The sequence below is a fragment of the Primulina huaijiensis genome, chromosome 9, assembly GCF_012295235.1.
Source record: "Primulina huaijiensis isolate GDHJ02 chromosome 9, ASM1229523v2, whole genome shotgun sequence".
Classification (NCBI taxonomy): domain Eukaryota; kingdom Viridiplantae; phylum Streptophyta; class Magnoliopsida; order Lamiales; family Gesneriaceae; genus Primulina; species Primulina huaijiensis.
This window is the reverse complement of record NC_133314.1, coordinates 20,974,110-20,996,179: the sequence shown is the minus strand read 5'-3', so window position 1 is coordinate 20,996,179 and position 22,070 is coordinate 20,974,110. Positions and strand designations below refer to the sequence as shown.

Genomic DNA, 22,070 nt, shown 5'->3' with positions numbered 1-22,070 from the left:
TTTTTTAAATCTTGTTACGTTTTTGTGAGGACACTGTGAGGATTCCCTGAAAATGGGTGGAATTCCAACATATGGCCCTTAACAGTGGGATAGAACTGTTTTATGGCCTCGCCCCCTTAGAGGATTAAAACTTAGGGACTGACGTCAGTAAACCATGAAAGGTGAAAAATTGCAGTGTTAAAAATTATGAAAAGCATGCTGTAAATATATGTTATTTTCGAAAATATGAAAAATTTTATGTGGTGTTCGATATTTCCCCCATTTACTGAGTATTCCCAAAATACTCACCCCTTACTCTACCCTCCCAGATAAATCAGAAGAAGAAATAGAGAAAGAAGAATCAGACATCAGTTTTTGGGCTGATAGTGGACGCATGAAGAATTTTAATTAAGAATATGTTCTTGTGAGTTTTGAATTCTAGTTGTGAACGCTTCCGCAGATTTTTACCGTTTTCAGAGTTATTATTGTAAAGACGATTCCATTTTTATGGTATATTTATGATATAAACTGGTTTTGGTTTATACTGTACTACGAGGCTTGTTGTTTAGCAATTATGTGATTGTTGAATAACGCCGGTGTCGACTAACCCCGGTCTCGGGGCGTGACAGGACTGAATACAATGGATCCAATTGTCATGGGGGGTTATCAATTGGAAGATTACACGTTGGAGTTTAATTTGGCGAATTCTATGCTTGGATTTTCTTCACCGTTGGGGATGGGGAAGAAGAAATGCTCCGATTTTGATGCATCTTCCATGTATCCGATGGTTTCTTGATTTATTGGGTGTAATTTCGAATTTTGTAGAGCTTCGTTGACTTGTAATTTTCATCTTGAAAATGCCACCATGTTTGTACTATGCAACAGTTTCTTACAAGATTATAGCTTCTTTTTCTACCAGGTATAGATTATTGACGAATACGATCAATTGTTTTGGTCTTCGTTTTTTGAATTAACTATTATTTAATTTTAGGATTATAGAGTTATTTTTGGTTGTTTTTCTAAAAAAATGGAGATAAAGGTCATCTTCCACCAAATTATTATTTCAATGCAAATTCAGGGGAAAATATACTTTTAGTTCTTATTTTTTTACTGAAATATTTTTTGTCCTCAACATTTTAATGTAACACATTTAATCGTCAAACTTTAAAAAAAAAATACAACACAATTAGTCATCACCATTAATTTTATAGTTAAATGTAATTGTAGAAACTAATTTACGATATTTATTAAATTTCAGGTATCGAAACTGCAAAATTAGTAACTAAAAATATTATGAAAAGAATATACTATTTTATTATATATAAATAAAAAAATCATTATAATTTTTTATATAAACAAAAACTATCTGCTCTTGTATTTTAGTTTTTATTACATAAAATAAATTTTAATATATTTTCCAATAATTTCTTGAATAAAATAAAAATTAAAAAATATATTCAATATCTTTGATGTTGATATCAAATCTATTTAATTATTTGATTTTATTTATAAATAATATATAAAATATATACAATTTTATTTGTTAAGATATCAAATATACATATGTAGTATATATAATTATATGTATAAATAAAAATTTTTTATAAAATATTTAAAAAATAAAATAATTCTTACGGTAAAAATAAATTAATACTAAAACTTCACTTTTTATTTTATATCAAAAAATCTAAAAATGTAAAAAAATAACTAATCTTTTATTCAAAAGTTTAGCTTAATACATGATTTAAAAATAATAAAATTCTAACTTCATTTCTTAATTTTAATAAATTTTGACAATTTTAATACTATTAAAATAATATTTAAACAAAATTAAATTTATATTTATAAAAGAGTCGATAAAATTTAGTATGTCAACTAAAAAAAGTTATATCATGAAATTATTTTGATAAAAAATAATCCATATTTTCTATATTTATAAAATGATTTATTAAATAAGTTATAACTACAAATTTATATCAATTTTGATCTTTTTTACTTGATTTTTTTGAGTTAGTAATTTATTTAAAAAATTATTATTAAATTTTGTTTATATATAATAGCATATATTCATATAATAAATGTGATTATTTACCGTATTTATTTTCACCATAATTTTAGTTTCTAAATTTTTTGTGTCTATTTTTGGTCCCTATAATATAATAAATATCACAATTTAGTCTAAAAATTATATTTAACCACAAAATTAACATATTTAACCATAAAATTAACAGTGATGACTAATTTTGTTATATTTTTAAAAGTTTAGGTACTAAAAGTGTTGAGTTGAAATATTTAAGGACTAATATTGTTTTAGTAAAAAAGTGAGGAATAAAAATGCTTTTTTCTCCAAATTCAGCACTAAAAAAATTATTTTTTATGTCAAAAAATTTCATTAATTTAATACAATTCCTACATAAAAGTGAATATTCTCATAATATTCTCAGAACATTCTCAAAATATGATTTATTAGCCTATTTTTAATATTTATTTATAAACTTAACAATATAATAATGATTAAAGTGTATATTATTTAACCAATATTTTAATAATATTTAAATGCTTAAAGGGCTGGCCACCATGTTTTTTGTCATGTAATAGTCTTTTCTAAGTAACTAGATTATAGCTTTTTTTATCGTGGAAGTTTGTGAAAAATCTCCGATCAAAATATTTTTTTGGGTTCATTCCCTAACCACAAAATTGTGGTACTATGTCATACAAAATGTGGTACACTTCATGTGAAAATGTGATACACTTCATATGTAAATGTGGTACTAAAAAAGTACCCAGAGACTGAACACAAAAAAAATCGACGGTTAGAGACTGAAGTCCAATTTATAGTTTTCTATTAGCTATAGAATATCACAGACAAGTGTGGGCAAAATCCTATGAAATCACGATATATCTCGAATTTTGTCTCTTTTTCACTCTGAAAATATCTCGCCCCCACTTTTTTCCGATTTGAGTTGTATGGATTTTCTCGTCTTGATCAACGTATTTGCCTAACGAGATTTTTTACTAGACCTAATTATTTAAATAATTTTTTATAATTGGTTTTTTGAAAAATATTATAATATTATTAGTGAATAAATGTTAGTCACTAAACATTATTCTACTATGAAATACTGATTATTCATGTCAAGTGGAGCTTGAGAAGGCTTTGTGGTGGTTTAGTGAGACAATGACTTGGTATGTTAATTTTTGTTTTGGATTTGTTTGGTGTCGAGAAGATGATTTATTTTTAATTATTACGTACATTGTCTGCCGTGTTCTTAAGAACTTAAAAATCGACATATCTTATCTAAATTCAATATATGTTTGGAGAGCTTCTATTGATTAAAAAAATATTTATTGGAATCCCGAACATTTGGGTCCAACACTTGTCGAGTACGAGATCGGGAGAAAAAAATTCTTAATTCTTATCGGGACAGGATTGGGTAGTAGTGTTATGACACTTCTATTACAAACTTTTTTAAGATTATCCAAATATTTAATGCAATTTCCATATCTAGTAATATTTTTTCTTTTTTTAGTAACACACCTATGTTAAATAAGTTTTGAAAAATGTGTGAACATGTTTTAATGAATTAAAAAAAAACAAAATATGATGCTTTTTATATATATATATATATATAAATTTTATGTTTCTAACGTATGGATAGATGGATGCATCCTATATATATGTATATATAAAAAAAGGTGATATAATATGACAAATAAAAAAGAACAAAGGTAACATAGAATAAGGGTAATATAATATAATGAATAAAAAATAATAAAAGTAAAATAATGATTATTTAAATTGTCACATGCGTAATTGTTTAAATTGTCACGTGGGTGGACGCGAGCATTAATTGACGAGCTTAGGTAATGGTTGATCTTTCAAATTTGGAAAGGCCAAACTTTTAATGCATTAACGAAGAAACATCACATAATCCATTAATGAGAAAACATTATATTATATGTTTGAAAAAGAAAAATCGAATTAAATTTATACTTTAATGTTTGTATATCTTAAAAACAGATTATCAAATATATTTGTTATCGAGAATGATATATCAAATCATTATTTATGTGACTTTCTTCTGTTGTTTATTATTATTATTATTATTATTATTATTATTATTATTATTATTTTAACCCATCTTATATTGTTATAAAATTATTTATTGTTTTTTTAAATAGTTTAAGATTTAATGATGAAACCTATTTTTTAACTATAGGAATATAAGGCTACGGAAAATGATTTGTCTGATTAAATTAAATGTATTCATTTTTTTTGTAATTTATAATTTTACCCGTTTAAGCATATTGTTAATTTATGAGCATACAAAATTATTTATATTGTGAATTGTTAAACAAAAAAATTCAAATATTTCATCCAAAATTTCCCAACAAATAGTGTATACGATACTGATAAGAGCACACTTTTATTAACGATAATATCTCCTTCAAGTGGTATAACAAAAAATATGATTTAACTGATAACTGGTAGAATCGACTGGGGGAGAAAAATTGAGCTACAATAGCTTGTTCTTGAAATGTTTTTTTTTAAAAAGACCAAGCATCGAGAAATTAAATCGAGTTTGATTTTCAAACTAATAGAAAGAAACTCAAAATAATCCCCCTAAACAAGGTTAAAATTTTTAAATCATTTAAAATATATGGAAGTGTATAAATAATTTTAGTTGAAATATTTTATCAAATATTTTGTATGCAATATTTTGATATTTGAGATATGCAAAAGATGTTTCAACAATGCATCTAAAATACTAGTAATGGTAAGTAAATGCGAAATTTATAGCATACTTTTGATCAATCGCCTAATCAAAACTCTTAGGATACTCTCGATCCCTTGCCTAATCCAAAATATTTTGTGCTGCGCAATGTTAAACAGAAAATTAAAATATTTCGTCTAAAATTTTCTAACAAATAGAATATACGATAATAATAAGCGCACACTTTTATTGACGATTCACTACAAGAAATTCTGTATACAACAACGCACATACGACAACGGTTTTTCACAAAAACCGCTGTCGTATGTTTTTTAACAACGATTTTATCGAAAATCGTTGTCTTTTGGGGGCAAAGACAACGGTTTTTGGGATCAATGACAACGGTTCTATGAACTGTTGTCGATTAGCGTTTTTTTTGGGTCAACGACAACGGTTCTATGAACTGTTGTCGATTAGCGTGTTTTTTTGGACAATTGACAACGGTTTGAAGAAACTGTTGTCGATTAGCGTGGTTTTTTGACAATCAACAACGGTTTTGGAAAACGTTGCAATATTCAGCGATCGTTATTTCAAAAACCGTCGCTAAATTTAGCGACGGTTTGTCAAAACCGTCGCTAAGTTTCAATTAGCGACGGTTTTGAAATAACCGTCGCTAAAATTAGCGACGGTTTTTGAAAAACCGGTCGCATCTTTAAATTTAGCGACAGGATTGACAAACCCGTTGTTTTGAAACCGTCGCTAAAATTAGCGACGGTTTAATTCCAAACCGTTGCCAAATAAAACAATGCAACGGTTTATCATTTACCGTCGCCAATAGCGACGGTTCAACCAAAATCCGTCGCAAACGGTCTATAAATATCACCATTTTCGTTCCATTTTTCTTCACAACACTTAAAATTTTCCTCTTTTGCATCATTTTATCACTTCACACAACACTTAAAATTTTTCTCACCACTTCATAACACTTAGAATTTTTCTCTCTTACACCATTTCATCACTTCACACAACACTTAAAATTTTTTTTTCTCTTACACAATTTTATCACTTTCACACAACACGTAAAATTTTTCTAACCACTTTATAACACTTAAGATTTTTCTCTTTTACACGATTTTACTACTTCACAACACTTAAATTTTTTTTCTTTTATACGATTTTAGTTTGTATTATTAGTTTCTTTTAGATTTATTAAATTATTAAAAGTATTTTTTTTATTTTTCGAAACAAATTAGCGACGGAAATCTTGACAGATGACCGTCGCTAAAATTAGCGACGGTCGTGATTGCTACCCGTCGCTAATTTTAAATGAGCGACGGTTTTATTAGCGATGGGTTATGTAATCGTCGCTAATTTTGAATTAGCGACGGTTTTATTCATACCCGTCGCTCTTTTTATTTGCGACGGTTTTAAAAACCGTCGCACATTTGATCTACCACAACGGATAAAAACCGTTGTCGTTGAACGGACTTTCAACAACACCCTCAGTTACAACAGTTTTTAAATGGCTACGACAACGGATAAAATCCGTTGTCGTTTGCCGTTTTTGTAGTAGTGATGATATGTTCTTGAAGTGATGTAACAAAATGTATGATTTAACTGATAACTAGTAGGATTGACTGAGGGAGAAAAATTGAGCTACAATTGTTCATTCTTGAAATGTTTAAAAAAAATGAACCGAGCATCGAGAAAATTAAATCGAGTTTGGTTTTCAAACCAAGCGAAATAAACTCTCTAAAAATGTTTAAAATTTTGTAAATCATTTAAAATATTTTGAAGTTGAAAGTGTATAAATATTTTTAGTTGAAACATTTTATCAAACACTTCGTATGAAATATTTTGGTATTTGAAAGATACAAAAGATGTTCAAACAATGCATCTAAAAACAGTAGCAATGATAAGTAAATGCGAAACTTCTACAACACTTTTGATCTCTTGCCTAATCAAAACTCCTAAGACACCCTTGATCCCTTGCCTAATACAAATCTTTGTGTGTTATGCACTGCTACACAGAAAATTCAAATATTTTGTCCAAAATTTTCTAACAAATATTGTATACAATAATGATCTCCTTCTGGTGATGTAACAAATTGTATAATTTAATTGATAATTTATAGGATCGATTAAGGGAGAGAAATTGAGTTTTAATAGCTCGTTTTTGAAATGTTTAAAAAATGAAATGAGTACCAAGAAATTAAATCGAGTTTTGTTTTCAAACCAAACAGAAGAAACTCGAAATAATTCTTTTAAAAACCGTTTAAATTTTGTAAAATATTTAAAATATATGGAAGTCGAAAGCGTATAATATTTTTAGTTGAAACATTTTGTGAAACATTTTATATATAATATTTTGAAACATTCATAAAATGATTCAACAATGCATCTAAAAACAATAATAATGATAAATAAACGTTACAAATAAACAAGCATGAATATGTTTATAGATGTCTGAATATAGCCTCATCTTCTTGGGTTTGCTCTTATTCAAGCTTGTTTTTCTTTAATTAATTTGCACATACTTTTAATCATCATCAAAGCTTGTTGTTTGATATTAAAAGTGTTATATTATGACTTCTAAGAATGATGGACGTTAGATACAATAATATGACTGTTTGAAAATGTTTTGTACTGTTTTTAACATTAAAACAATCATATTTGACATTCTGACAACTTTTTAATATCGGGCTGAAGGCTAAACTTCCAGAGCGGTCTGGTCAGAGTTTGGTGGCTGGAATTTAGGAGCGGTCCAGTAGGATTTTGGACCTGCTGGAGTTGGTTCAACAGCTGGAGTTTGGCCCAAATCTAGTTGGTCTATTATCTTGATTATAACTCTTGATTCAAAGATTTTTGGGTAAAGTGATGACCTCCATCTCAATCTAGCTATTTGAGTAAATATGTACGAAACACAATAATAAGTTCGTTATCTTCAAAATAAAGATTGCTAGAATTTCGGCAACTCCACAATAACACAATTGACATGTTTTAATTATTCATACACAAATATCTATTATTTGATGTATACTCCCTCTAATGTTTATTTGATATTTAAGTAATTATCTAAACATTCATATTTACTAAATATAATTATTAATTACTATATTGATTACATAAAATAATATTGTATCGTACGTGAAATACTAATATATTTGTAGAATATACCAGTTGTGCTTCTGGAGCTCCTGACTAACCTCGCATCAGCTAGGCTTCGTTCAAGAACAACTTAAGTTTCCGCTATATACAGCGTGAATAATAACTCAAGTGATACTGTGATAGCAAATACCATCACACATTCGCGATCCCTACCAACCACTCACCCAAAATAATTCACGTCAATCCACATTGATTTTGGTTGTATGATCAGCAGGAGGGGCAGTCCAACTGACTCGCAGAGGCAACAAAGATGAACTCGGTTGAGGCTTAGAGTTACATACTAGAAAGGATCCCCACAGGCCACAACCTGTTTGCATTCTCTAGATCCTCCTCCGACTGTAAAAACTTCCCCTCAAATATAAACCTTTTGCACGCATTCCATAGACTCCAGGCTATCATTACAAAAAGCACAAATACCCTCTACCTTCCCATTATCAACTACCTAACAAAAAAGATCAATGAACATCCCTCCTCGAAATTATATTGCAGTAGTGCATATTTTCCTATAATATCCAAGTTTATGTAATATATTTTATATTTTTAGTTGTTGATGCTTGTGTGATGTTTAGGGTGTGGTTAATTTATGATATTTTTTTGAATTATTTTTTTAGTTTGTTTAGATCATGTTTCTTTTCAGTTCTACGTCGTAGGGGCGTCAAACTACTTGTGCCAACTTTCAATTTTACGTCGAAAGCTTGAGGCATCGTTTTGATCGTTTGCAGTTGCTATTTGAAATCTTCCTTGTGTACTGCGTTTTTTGTTTTTTTGTCTATGGAAACATCACGAGTAGTGTAGTTTGGGCTGTGGGCACTCGATCTACTTTATTGTGCAGGCACCGTCAACAGACGGGCCGTTGCCTTTTATCTTTCTTCATGTATATGCATTATGAATGCAAAAATGTTACATTTCTCACAACACTCCTGTCGGATGTTTGACACTGTCCCATGGTTCGAAAGATGTATATCACCAAGGGTAACAAGCTGGATATATGACTAATATGTTTCCTGAAATGTGTTGGAATAACTTTGTAAATCTTCTTACAACACAAATCTTGGATTCACCAAATGTTTATTATGGAATTGGCCGGTGAACATTATGGTCGCAGAACTAATTCTCTAGGTAGTAATTAATTAGGAAACAGTTGGACAGAAATGGTCAATCTGTGTGTGTTTTTAGTACATGCAAGAAGTATGACTTAATTTTTCATGCTTTTTCAGGAAACAAAGCAAGTATTGCGTTTTTGAACACTTGAAGAAACCACCGTCCCTCATTTCCCAGCTTCTCACATTTTTATTTCCTGCAATTCTAAAACATAAATATGTGAGCTCAAAAGTACAATATACGAATCCTAATTTGGGATTCATTTATATTTGTTTACCTTCAAATATCCCCTGTAAGACTTGATACCCGCAACTAAGAAAAGAGAAATTCGAAAAATGAAAGCCACTTCTTTTCAAGATTCATTTTCTCCTGATGTTTCACCAAGTACCTCCACAAGATTTCAGCCTGCAAATGATCAAGAATTCGGATACATCACTCCTCCTAGCATTAGAAACATTCCAACGAACAAAGCTTTGTTCGAGCTTCCTTGTGAAATTAACCCAACACTTATCCGAAAGGTAACAACCCTTCGACTCAAGCATTTTCATATCAAAAGTTGGGCCAATTTTTTTTTGAGGTCTTTATAACAGAAACCAACATTCTGCAGGTCATGGCAGAGGCATTGGGAACATTTCTTTTAATGTTTTGTATTGGCGGGATAATAGGAAACATGGCTTTCATGGGAATTAAAGCAGGGCTAATGGAATACGCAGTAACAGCAGCTCTAACTGTAATAGTTTTAGTTTTCTCTATAGGTTCCATTTCTGGTGCTCATTTAAACCCTGCTGTAACTATTGCTTTTGCAACCGTTGGTCCATTTCCATGGTCAGAGGTAAAATTTCCAACACACGATTCAAATTCTAATGAAACTTATCTATGCAAGGAGACTAGATTTACCCTTGTTTTAATTGCAATTTTTAAGGCTCCACTGTATGTTCTTGCACAAGTGGGAGGCTCGGTTTTGGCAGCATATATAGTACCATTAGTCTATGGCATTGAAGCTGAGATTATGATGACAAGGCCACTACATGGATGCACAGCTGCATTCTGGGTCGAATTTTTAGCCACGTTCATCGTCCTGTTCTTAACTACATCCTTGTTTAACGACCCTAAATCGGTATGTAAGACAATGCTAAAATCGTCCTGCAATTCCATCCAACCAAAATGAAATAATGTGTAGAAACTGTCGTGCTCAGTAATCTGATAGCTCGTGTTTTCTATGATTTTGCTGCAATGTGTCGTGTCCAAATGAAAACAAAAGTAAGTAAAGATAGTCGTTTCATTCCTTTTTTTTCAACTGAAAGATATTAAAATTTAACTTCTGCTCTGTCCCTCATCCCCAAGACCGTGTTATAGACACTAAACATAACACAACACGAATTCTTGCAGCTGGGCCAGTTGTCTGGATTTGTTGCTGGAATAACCATTGGCCTTGGAGTGCTGATTACTGGGTAAAAACTGAATCATAACACATTGAACAAAAGTTATTTCACATGAACTTTAATTCCTCTTCTTCATTCATTTATCGAAATTTTTGAATCCAGACCTGTTTCAGGAGGCTCAATGAATCCAGCAAGATCATTAGGACCCGCACTCATTTCATGGAGATTTGATCACTTGTGGGTGTATCTTTTAGCCCCAACTTTAGGGGCCATAGTCGGAGTTTCCGTTTACCGGATTTTACGGCTCCAAGGCTGGTCTTGCGAGTCTGAAATTTGTACAACCCCACTTCAAGGTAGTAGAGGATCCTTGCGTTAGAACATGTAACAATTAAGCTGGTAACATCTGGACAATTTAATCTGATGTTTTGAGTTGGATGCTCCATTTTATGATCAAGTTTTACTTAATTTTCCAAGCCTTAACATAATTTTCACCGAGTTAAATTAGTTTCATTTTAAATGATAATTTGTGAATCATCATAATCCTATTTTCCTCGCTAATTTTTCTTGTCAAAGTTTCCACCACTGCATCAGTGTGATAGTTGGAAGTAATAATTGTCCTGGAGAACCACCATAAAAAGTACTAATACAACTATATGATACTAAATATTTGTATATTTTGCAGCTGTATTTGATCGGAGAGGTACAGCTGCAAAAGTATCCCTACCGATGATGTAAATGTTTGAATTCATGAGTGGACTAAACTCATAAAAATTAATAATCTAATCAAGATATCAAAATTTTAACGATCCAACCTTACCCACGCCAAACAAGGCCGTGCCAATATTACTGGGTTGCTGCAAATTCAAATGTGAATGAAGTTTCTTTCAAAATTGAGAAGGGTAATCGTCGAAATTATTGGCCCAGAGAATGTAATTTGCCACAAGTCAATTTCTATACATACGAGATCACAGTGTATAATACATGGCGGATAAATGGATAATTTACTCCAACCATTGAAACATTTGTTTGTCTCTAAAAAAACCTATATATGAGTATTCTGTTCCGTTCGGACAAGTACTTATAGCAGGACACCATCGCCTAAAGCCACGGCGGAGAAGCTGGTGACGATGATGTCCTACAGTTACTACAAGAAGTCCATTGTGCAGCCTAGGTACTTTTGTGATGGAAATTCTCGATATTGCAATTAGGACAGACACACCACAGTTATTTGGATTGTGGAAATATGATTTCTTAATGACGACCTTCGTGACGATGGAATGATTTCCGATGGTCTTGAACTTTTTCTCATCTTCTGAGGCCAGGTATCTTGCCTCGGAGTCCTGTTTGAAACATATTTTTAATAGAAAAAATTGGTTATGGTTAACCTATAACTGATATCAGGATGTAACATGCAGAGTAGGCTTTTGCAGCTGTATTTGATCAGAGAGTGTTTACTTACATTGATCGTAGGTGTTCTTTCTATAATTTGAAGTTTATATTTGATCTACGAATCAATGAATTCTCATTTTCAGAATCTGTAAATTCTAATCAAACCAAAGGAGAACAACAAGGCAAGCTGTGCTATTATATAAAGTTGGCTTCAATAGGTTGAATTATTACATGGTGAAAAAATATCCTTTGCTGTGGAACACATTTAGAAATGGTTAAGGCACTCGGGACTTACACTGAAACATGGAAAAAATACTTACGTCTTATCAACTTATGCATCACCTATTACAACTGAATATAGCAATTGATGTTAGGTAAAACAAATAAAAAGATATAGCGGAAAATTATGTGGCACGGAGTCGGTTTCAAATCGTGTAGGATATACACTTTCTTTTAGGCTTTATTTGCTCTCTGTTTTGTGCAAGTAAATCAGAGCAAATATCTTGTAGGATAAGATGAAGAAACTAGAAGAAACAATGCACTTTGAATTTTCTAGACACAAGATACATAAGAAAGTTTTTTGCAACAATATTTAATCCTAGTAGAGAGATTTTCGACAGCAAATCTAACTCAAGTTGACCCATTTTATAGATTTCAATAATTGATAAATTAGACATTGCAACTTTTCATATGTGACTTTTCAAAAAAAGTGTAAATAGTTACTTTTGAAAATGTACTGTTTCATTACAAATACAACTTTTTATACACACATTTTCAATATATACGAATATACCTATCAATTGATCCAACGTTTGTTTCTGAGTAGGGGAGTGTTTGTTCATTGAATTATAGATTCGAGACTTCGTTCCAAACTTAGAAACTCGAGACATCCACAACAAACAATAGGGAGGAGCTTAATTTATTGAAGAAGTAAATGATTTCTAGAGTGTTGCCCTTTTCTTGTCCATGTTAGCTGCTACGATGTTGCACGACTAACTAACGAGATTTTCTTTTTCCGAATTCAGGCAAACATTAGATCTTCAATCCCCCTTTATTACCTCCATTATTCTAATATTTATTACAACTAGTTTTAATTATTAAAACTAAATTGTTGAAATATTGATTTCATTTGAAAATGACGGAGCAACAACAAGGTTGGCCTCATTTGTTCAATTCTTGATTAATAATTGACTAACAATGTGATTTCATTTACATTATTTTTTTAATAAAAGATAATTTTTTCGGAATTTTGTATTTTCTATGCTGTTTTGTTACTGCAAACATCTACTTTGTGTAGAAAAAATATAGCATAATTTTTTTTGGCATTTTGAATTTTCTATATTTTAAATAAAATTAATGATAAATTGTATATTAAATTTATTCCAAAAGCTACTGCACCAAATCACCAAGGACTTTAATGCCGCGTCACCAAGTAGTTCCTTATATTAGACGAAGGCAACTCATCTTTCTTCACGAAGAAAAAAGTATCTCTAGGAAAAAGCTCCAAGCTTATATTTCACTCAGAAATGGCGTTTCTCCAATGGTGGCTCCTCCTTTCTCTGTTCCTACACTCCATTCTTCTCGCAAGATGCGATGGTAACTGATCTACTGAATTTCTAGCAAACCCATCTTATTGAATGTTAAAAGACAAACAATTTGCGTTGCTTTGACTTAAATTCTTGGATTTGGGTTATGGTAATCTATGTATTGTGGTGATTTCTCTGTTGCTTTCAAAATGTTGTGATTTCAAGCCAATTGGGCGTCTTGATATCAACTTTTATCGACAACTTCGTGGTTCCATTCTTGGGTTTGAAGATCTGTTTTTGTTCGGAGATTGGTTCTTGATTTTCTCGAACATGTATTCAGTTCTCTTATGTTTTAAACAATACTAGTGGCTAGTTTTGTTGCTAGCGGTGGTTGAGCTAGTAATGCATTTTAGGAACATATCTTGTTGAGTAAAATTCATTACAGTAATCATTTTGAACCAAAATGGACAGAGGAAGAAAGATCAAGAAATTGTGGACTTCACTGTTTCATCTCTGTTGTCTTTTGGTTTAAAGATCTGAACAATGTAGGTCTCAATGGGGGTTACAAATCTGATCCCAAAATCAGCCGAGGAAAAATCTTGTATTTGACTTCATTATAGATTTTGAGGTGATAACTCGGATCTTTATTATTCCTTCTGCAGATGAGGACGACAATCTTCTTCAAGCGATTAACCAGTACAGAACATCCTTAAACTTGACAACATTAACCAAGAATGACCGAGCAGAATGTCTCAGCAGTAAAGTTGCAGATCAATTCAAGGACCAACCTTGCACCAACACCACAGGTTCGAACACCATACCAGGCACCGAACCTCAGTACACAGACTTTCCAAACCTTCTTATAAAATGCCAGTTAAATTCCACCACTACAAGAGATGGACAAATCATGCCTGCTTGTGTTCCCAACCTCGATCCAAGTCTTGTCGCATCAAATTTCACAAAATCGCAATACACGCGCTATTTAAACGATTCCACGTTCACTGGCGTTGGTATTGGTTCTGAAGGTAACTGGATAGTTGTCATTTTGACTACAAGCACATCTGATGGGAGTTACTCTGTGGGAACTAATTTGAACAATGACAGCGGAGCGTCCAGCCTTGCTTCTATCGGCCATTTGGTGGTTTTATTTGCAGCATTTTTTGTGTTACATTGAGTGGAGTTGATCACTCGGGGTTGACAAATCTAATTACTTTTCCTTTTGGCTCGAGTATTTAGCAAAGCAATGCAAAGTTCTTGTGTCTTAGAAAACTTGCTCTGCAGTTTCCAGTCTTGACAGGGACACGGAATATTGACGAAAGCTTGGTAAAATGCTAAACATACATTGATGTGTGTTACTCGCATTTTGTGTTACTCGCATTTTGCAGTATGTTCTCTCCATCCTTAGGCTCTTCCTGCCGTAAAAAGATATCTTCCTTTTCTATTCGGTTAACAAGGTGACATTTTCGTAATTTCGTGAACAACATTATTTGGATGAAATTTTATAACTGCCCAGTTCCAGACAACGGCTAAATATACAACTCATAGGAATTAACATAATAAGTTGTGCGTATCTAGTTCAGGCTCATTCCTAAACGTTATTTCTGCTAAATTCTGTTGCGATGATTGCTCATTCCTAAACATTATTTCTGCTAAATTCTGTTGCGATAATACAATCATGTGTACAACTAAGTTTATAAACGATAAATATTTGAATTTATCGGACTCACTAAGAGGTATTATGATATTTTGATGGACCGGAAGCTTTAAGGTTTGTGCATTTAATTGCACGGTGATCATGCTGATGCTACTTAAGAGCTTTTTAACTTAGGTCTTGTTATCAACAAGAACCTCCTTAGTGCGATCATTAGGACCCATGTTGTCTTTGTGACCTTCTCCTTTATCATCAAAAGCAGAGCTGAACTTAAGACAGTCTTCAGCATCTGAGCCTGTAGCCCTTTGAAGAAACCGAGTAAGCCTTCTTTTTCCCAAATGGAGTAAAAAGTTCCGGAAACTGTCTTACAGGATTTAAGTTGAGCGCTACCCTCGTCACTTTCATCTGACTTGGCCGACTGAATCATCACCTTACATCTGTTCAGAAATGAAAAAGCAACTTCATCAATAGTGCTAACTCAACTAACAAGTAAGACAAGTTCACTAGGTCCTCCGATTACCTTATAGCTGGGTAGGTCATACAGGTAGCAATGCATTTCGAGACTGCACCCACCACAAAGGCAGAAAATGCAGAAAGTGCTTCTGGAGATGATATAACATCTCTCTGTTCGCTCGTTCTGTTCTTCAACAGTCTCTGCTTCAACTGATCAAACACGGTATACTGCATGGCTTTGTAATTTCCATTAGAATTGGTTTTGAATATATTTAGTTATCCACTTTCAGAAATGGAACTCTAAAAGAGCAAGTATCAACCTGTATGGAAGGATTTGTTGTAAGAAGAAGAGAGATTCCAAGACCATCAAATGCCTCACTCCAAGTTCCCTCAGAGAGGGACTTCCAAAGGCCTTTGGATTTCCCAAAATCACTAGTTTGCATTCTTGATGATACTGTATCAAGAGGCTGATCAATAAAACCATAATCAGGCTACCTAATTCAGACATAGCAACACATACACCAAAAAATATTAACGTTAAACTGGCAGGTCGAGACTCGCTATGATAAAAATATCCAAGATCCTTCGTATTACCAACCAGGGGACTAAAACCTTATAGACTTCAACCCTTTTTCATTATTCAACATAAAATAAATAAACACTCGTAATGCAACCAGAATGGTGCTGGCTTTTTTGCAAATGGGAATAGGGAAATTCCAGACATGCCTGAGTTACGATGGCCGTGCATGTGCCAGCAGCAGCAGCAATGACCAGATTAGCTGCAGTTCCTATAGATTTGAATCCGCTTTCTCTTAAGTACAATCTCTTAAAGAAACTATATCCGTAGAAATAGACAAACTGTGAAATGAGAGCCTGCAGGTTCTTAGTTCCGAGGCCTTGATACAAGGAAAGTACTTGATGCCTGGAAACTGCTTCCCAGAACACATCCGAAATATTCCTGTTAGAATAAAAGTCATAGACTCGGCTTATTTAAGACAGCTGCTGTTTAGCTGACGAATGAGAGACATAGGCACAGAAGCTCTTCAAATTTTATGCTGTTACCATGTCATGTTGATGTGAGGACGTCACGGCAAACTAAGGTACCCTTTTAACCAATCTCAAACCCAACTCACAAAACGGTCTAAAATTGCATATACAGAGTTTTTGAAATTAGCAAAAGCAATAATTCCAAACACTGATATTTGGAGACAGCCGAGTTAATCTAAAATCTCAATGCTGACATGGAATATGCTCGAGTCTATTTCTGTTTAAATCTCAAACCTCACGAATCATAAATACTTGCAAAAGTAACAAGTCTGCATAGTTAAGCTTTCGCACCGTTGCTTTTTTGGGTCTTTTTCAATCCCCATGTCCGAATAATAATTAGAATCACACAGTTTTTCCGACAAAAAGTTGCCTGATTGAAATACATAGGTAATGTAATGCAAAAATTTATTTAATTGATGAAATATCAAATAGCGTCCATCAACACTGTCTCTCCCCTTAAACTTCATCCCAGTAAACATGAAGAAAACACACGATTTCTCGTTTCCCAACTTCTTCAGGGACGTTATGACCAGATGACAAAAAAGGCATCCACTTAATTCGAACACCCAAGATTTCGCATCACCCACCAAAATTATGGAATCAAGCACACAAGCAAACCAAAACTATTCTCCCAGTAAACAAACACTTTCCCGTCCCATGCTAAAAAGGGGGAGCATAATTCATTTTAAGGATAAAAACTCTACACGACATTTAAAGTTTACATGTTAAAAAAAAAAAAAAAAGGAATCATGATAGCAGTAGATGTAAAATCACCAGCATGACGCAGAAAATGTACCTAATCGCCTATAAATTAAAATTATCAACCACAACGCCTAAAAGAAGACAAAACCTGTATTTTTGGTGATGGGGAGCTCGATTTTCAGCTTGATACTTCGTCTTGCAAGTGTCGAGAGGATACAAAATGGTGGTACTGACCAGTGCACCCAGCGCACCCGACGTCGCCTCCACTAGAGACTCCAGATCTAAATCCATCGAAAAGATCAACCTTTTCACCCAAAAAAAAAATCAAATCCAATCAATGAAGAGAAACAGAAACAGTCAAAGTTCAGATCAAATAATTTGCCGCCTTTCCAGCGATCGCGCTCCTGCTACGGTAAAACAAATGATTGGAGAACGAAACCTTGAAAGTTAGTGCAACGGCGGCGGAATCCAACGGCGAAGTCCAATTGACCACGTCCGTGGTGGGTGCTTTTATGACCGCCGCCGAGAATTTCGTTGGATAATCAATCGTCTTGGGATTACCAACGTGACGGCATATTTGGGACCGACGTTACGTAATTTATTTATTTGATTGAATTTTTAACCTTTTTTCATTTAAGAAAAATTAAATTTGGATAAAATCTCAAGTTTGATACACAGTTGTAACTATATTCTATTCGGGACTCAAAAAAACAAATACATAATAAACCTATGGCAATTCAATTCCACCAAAATTTTTTTGACAAAAATTTGTGTGAGACGGTCTCATGGATCGTATTTTATTAGATGAATATCTTATTTGGGTAATCTATGAAAAAGTATTAATTTTTATGATAAGAGTATTACTTTTTATTGTGAATATCGGTAGGATTGACCCGTCTCACATATAAAGATTCGTAAGACCGTCTCACAAGAGACCTACTCATTTTTTTTTTTCACTTTTCGAACTTGGTGGTACATGAATAGGACATTCACTATTTTATCTATCAAATTAAAATATAAACAATAATTTCTCATCAACTAAAAATATTATCTTTCGAGGATATCAAAAAATCGAAAACTATGTGTAGTCAAATAATCTCCGACTGATTAAATGTAAATTAAGCTCAAGGAATTCTAGGTGAAAACTATGTGTAGTCAAAAAAATCATGACTACCAATTTTTTCCATCCAACAGGCTAGAACCACTACATGAATACACCGATTATCTTCTCTCGAATCATACAAATTAACAAAGACCGAATGAGACGAGGATATATATTCACCTGCCGTGTTTCGGTCAACGTCATCTGAGATAGAATCTTGAATTTTGATTCAGAAGTTTTACAAAATATCATCTCCAAACTATATCCCATTTCGTCCATCGGCCGGGCAGAGCTTTCTTTATCTTCTGTAATCACCATTATATATATATGTGTGTGTGCGCGCGTGCGTGCGTGTCTCTGTCTGTCTGTATCTGATGGTAAGCTCAGCGCACGATGAGTTGCCGGTGTATTTCTGGGTTAATTAACCACGGCAACCATTTTCTATCGATCGAGCTCGTTAATTCGGAAAAGGAAGAGTACGGAGAGAATATGCATGGTTTCATATTTGAAGGAGAAAACAGGCCAGTTTATCCAAATTCAACAGCGTCCACGAATTCTTTGAGGTCCTCCTCTGAATATAGAACCATTCGATTTCTTTTAACGTCGTGAGGCCCATAACTGCTATTTTTCGGTACGTAGATAAATTTTTTAATTAACGCAGAGTTCTGTGCGATATGTTCGTCCGATAAAATGTTTTTTAAAAATGAATAGAACATATAAACATTGGTCAAACACTCACAATTTTAATTAATTATACGAATGGAAACTTATTTTAATGTCACGGGAATGAAAATGTAATAAATTTTGAAATTAGAAAACAAACAATATTTCAAGTTTTTATTCTCCCTAAATATCCATCTTCTTGTCTAAATTCGGCACCCTCCACCTCAAATCCTAGCTAGGTTTTCACCTAGCCCAAATCTTAAATGTTCCAGTATTCTTATATATAGCTTAAGCAATATGGTTTGAAAACACACGTTACATACATATATAAAAATTTGTCCAATTAAAGGGCTAAATTCTTTGAGGTCCTCCTTCCGATCTAGAACCATTCTATATTTTTTAATTACGTGAGATTCAAAGTCGTTACTTTTCGATACACACAGACATATCTTTTAATTAAGCAGTATCAAAGAAATCACGTTAGTCTGATAAACCATTTTGAGCAAGATCTATGTGGCATGTTCGCCCGATAAAATATTTGTTAAAAAAATAAAACATATAATCATTGGTCAAATGTTCATTTATTTCACTACCGAAATGAAAAATATAATATGACTTAGACAAAGGGTGTTTATGATTTGAATGTCACGGGAATGAAAAATATAAACTTTTGAAATTAATTGAATTCAAAGAAACATGATTTAGACAAAGGGTGTTTATGAGACTATATTGTCGGTAATTTGTTAATTCCATTAAATGCCCATACATCTTCGTATGTCAACCTTATACCTCTCATTTTCTATGAAATTTATGTCCAAATTAATTCCATCATGAAATCTGCAAAAACTATTTATTTTGTGGTATTAACGTTTATTTTTTTCCAACATAACTAATTAGTATCATTCCACAGCTACATTTTCTATGTATTGAAAAAAGAGACTTCTAGAAATGAAAAAAAAAGTCATTATCGATATTTGATAATTTTGGACACATGCAATATTTGAAAAGAAATCATCCATGAATTCTAAAACAAAATCATGTCTCCAAGCTCTAAGAATCTTCTTCTACGTCATCTTCATCCTCAATAAGTTCTTCTATGTATTCTACGCATTCACCTTCCTTATCAAGATTATTACTTGAAACCAAAATTATTCAGTATATGACTCATGTATCAAGCCACTAATTCAATTTCAAGGATAACGACAAAAACTTTCAGAACAATAAATAATAAATACATATATAGATATGATGACAAAATGCAAGAAGAACATAATAACAGAATTCATATCCGAATTTTATCATGCAACACTTTGACCATAGAGAAATAAGATGTGGCTCACATGCTCCCTTACGTGCAACACTTTGACCCGTATAAACCAAGATGTGACTCATATGATAGACATAACAGAACACAACATCCAAAACAGGACCTTATAATGCAACACGTTGACCAAGAAAACAAGAGGTGACTCACTTGCATCTCTACATGCAACACTTTGACTCGTAAAGACCAAGAGGTGAATCACATAATAAACAAAATAAAACATCTACAATGTGACCCTGTCATAATGCACTTTGACCGGAATCAAAAGGTGGCTCACATGCAACACTTTAACCCGTATGAACAAAGAGTCGGCTCACATGACATACATATCATCCAGAATATCAACATAATCGAATATTGAATTCCAACAGATAAGGAAACAATAAAGTAACGATAACAACAGTATGCATTCGAATCCATTATTATGGAGCTTTTGCAAAATAACGTCGGAATAAAAAATGTATGCACCTGGGCTGAAATATTTAGTTTAATTGTCATCACTTAATCGTAAACCTCTATAAATATCAAATCTATAAACCAAAGTTATTTTAATTAAACAATGATCCTACTAAAATTTTTTAACTAAATAATGCCTCAAATTCCTTATTTATATATGACTATTATCATTTTATTTTATTTTTTCCTAGTTTCCCTTGTGTACAAGAAACTTAAAACTTAAACAACCAAAGCCCCCTTGGCTTCAAACAAAATCCAATTTAATAATATCTCGAAATGCCATATCCAAAGACTAGTTAAGTAATAATTAATTATTCATAACTCACTCCTAAATGTTTTGCACCAGCAGAAGACGTGAAGTTCATTATTTTCTTTTAAAAGAAGTGACGTGCCTTGCCGTGACAATCCAAAGTCTAAAATCATATTACCAAATTTATACTCTAAAATTATATTTTTTAAAATGGATTCATAACAGAAATCTAATCTGAAAATTAAACAAATATTTTTCTAAAGCTAACAAACCACTCCGCCTATGATGGACACTGCTTTTCTTCTTCTAATTTCTATTAAATGGCTCAAAGATGGCTTGGGAGATGGAGGTTTTAATGTGTTATTGTGATATTAAGGATTTTATATAATCCATATATATTTTCGGGTAGTATCACTAAGCCTGAGCCCAAACACAAGAAAATATTAATGAAACCAATCTACTTAAAATACTAATGATAAATATCTAGAAAATCTCATTATTAATTATAAGATAATATCAAAATCATCATGTTTATGCATAACATCTGTTTTTAAATTATTATCCAAAAATAAAATTTATATTATTTTATCTAGCTATATTATTTTATTTTATACCTTCCAATTTAAGTTCTTGATGCATTAATGCCAACTGGAATAGTCAAGATCGCGTTAAAGAAATCATCCCATTTCATCCTGTGGTTTGATCTTTGGACAGCCTGAAATCAATCCAAATACTCTGATCGTAAGTTCAATACTGGTAAGATCATTTTTCAGGTTCGGCAATACCTAAAAAAATGTGCATGATTCAGGGTTGACTTCATTGAAACAGTGGAGGGGCTTCACCCATTTCGCGCATAATATTCTAGATATATATCTCGCGCGGTGGTCAGATTCAATTTTCTGGTTGAGTACTTCCTCCTGCACTTTTTCTGGTCCAAATGAAATGACATAGCAAAATCTAAATTGTAATATCCGATTTTCCAAAAAGCATTTGACAAATAATGAATGTAAAAATAAAAATTAGCTTTTTTAAATAATGAAAATAATAATTTAATCATCTAAAGGTCATTTGGAAAATGCTATATGACACTGTTGAAAAATCAAATAAAATATTTCTATGATTGAGAAATTATATATTTATAAAACCACTTTGGTTTGGATTA

The 22,070-nt window shown here is 32.4% G+C and overlaps 4 protein-coding genes across 6 annotated transcripts in view; 3 read left to right on the top strand and 1 right to left on the bottom strand.

The window, feature by feature from the left end:
• LOC140985047 (probable aspartic proteinase GIP2) overlaps positions 1-847 on the top strand; it is a 7,979-nt gene extending 7,132 nt beyond the window's left edge. The window contains exon 2 of the mRNA XM_073452784.1: positions 622-847. Within this exon, the coding sequence (XP_073308885.1) occupies positions 622-775 (154 nt within the window). The 3' untranslated portion in view covers positions 776-847. The remainder of the gene's footprint in view (positions 1-621) is intronic.
• An 8,394-nt stretch (positions 848-9,241) lies between these two features.
• LOC140984182 (probable aquaporin NIP7-1) lies at positions 9,242-10,773 on the top strand. The gene is made up of 5 exons (XM_073451423.1): positions 9,242-9,481; positions 9,571-9,795; positions 9,886-10,080; positions 10,353-10,414; positions 10,508-10,773. Exons 1-5 carry the CDS (start codon positions 9,299-9,301, stop codon positions 10,719-10,721), a joined length of 879 nt encoding a protein of 292 aa, XP_073307524.1. The 5' UTR covers positions 9,242-9,298; the 3' UTR covers positions 10,722-10,773.
• A 2,384-nt stretch (positions 10,774-13,157) lies between these two features.
• Positions 13,158-14,600, top strand: LOC140984465 (uncharacterized GPI-anchored protein At5g19250-like). The gene is made up of 2 exons (XM_073451895.1): positions 13,158-13,330; positions 13,923-14,600. The coding sequence occupies exons 1-2, from the start codon at positions 13,261-13,263 to the stop codon at positions 14,432-14,434; spliced, it is 582 nt and encodes a 193-aa protein (XP_073307996.1). The 5' UTR covers positions 13,158-13,260; the 3' UTR covers positions 14,435-14,600.
• Positions 14,601-14,787: 187 nt separating this feature from the next.
• On the bottom strand, positions 14,788-18,544 carry LOC140984464 (peroxisomal adenine nucleotide carrier 1-like). 3 transcript variants are annotated; one of them, XM_073451893.1, is made up of 6 exons: positions 18,396-18,544; positions 17,262-17,417; positions 16,091-16,322; positions 15,685-15,831; positions 15,432-15,592; positions 14,788-15,348 (listed from the first exon to the last, which is right to left on the bottom strand). In XM_073451893.1, exons 2-6 carry the CDS (start codon positions 17,402-17,404, stop codon positions 15,069-15,071), a joined length of 963 nt encoding a protein of 320 aa, XP_073307994.1. In that variant the 5' UTR covers positions 17,405-17,417; positions 18,396-18,544; the 3' UTR covers positions 14,788-15,068. The 3 variants fall into 3 exon arrangements, with proteins under 3 accessions (XP_073307994.1, XP_073307995.1, XP_073307993.1); XM_073451894.1 differs by lacking the exon at positions 18,396-18,544 and adding an exon at positions 17,525-17,784; XM_073451892.1 differs by lacking the exon at positions 18,396-18,544 and adding an exon at positions 17,553-17,783.
• Between the last annotated feature and the right edge of the window lie 3,526 nt (positions 18,545-22,070).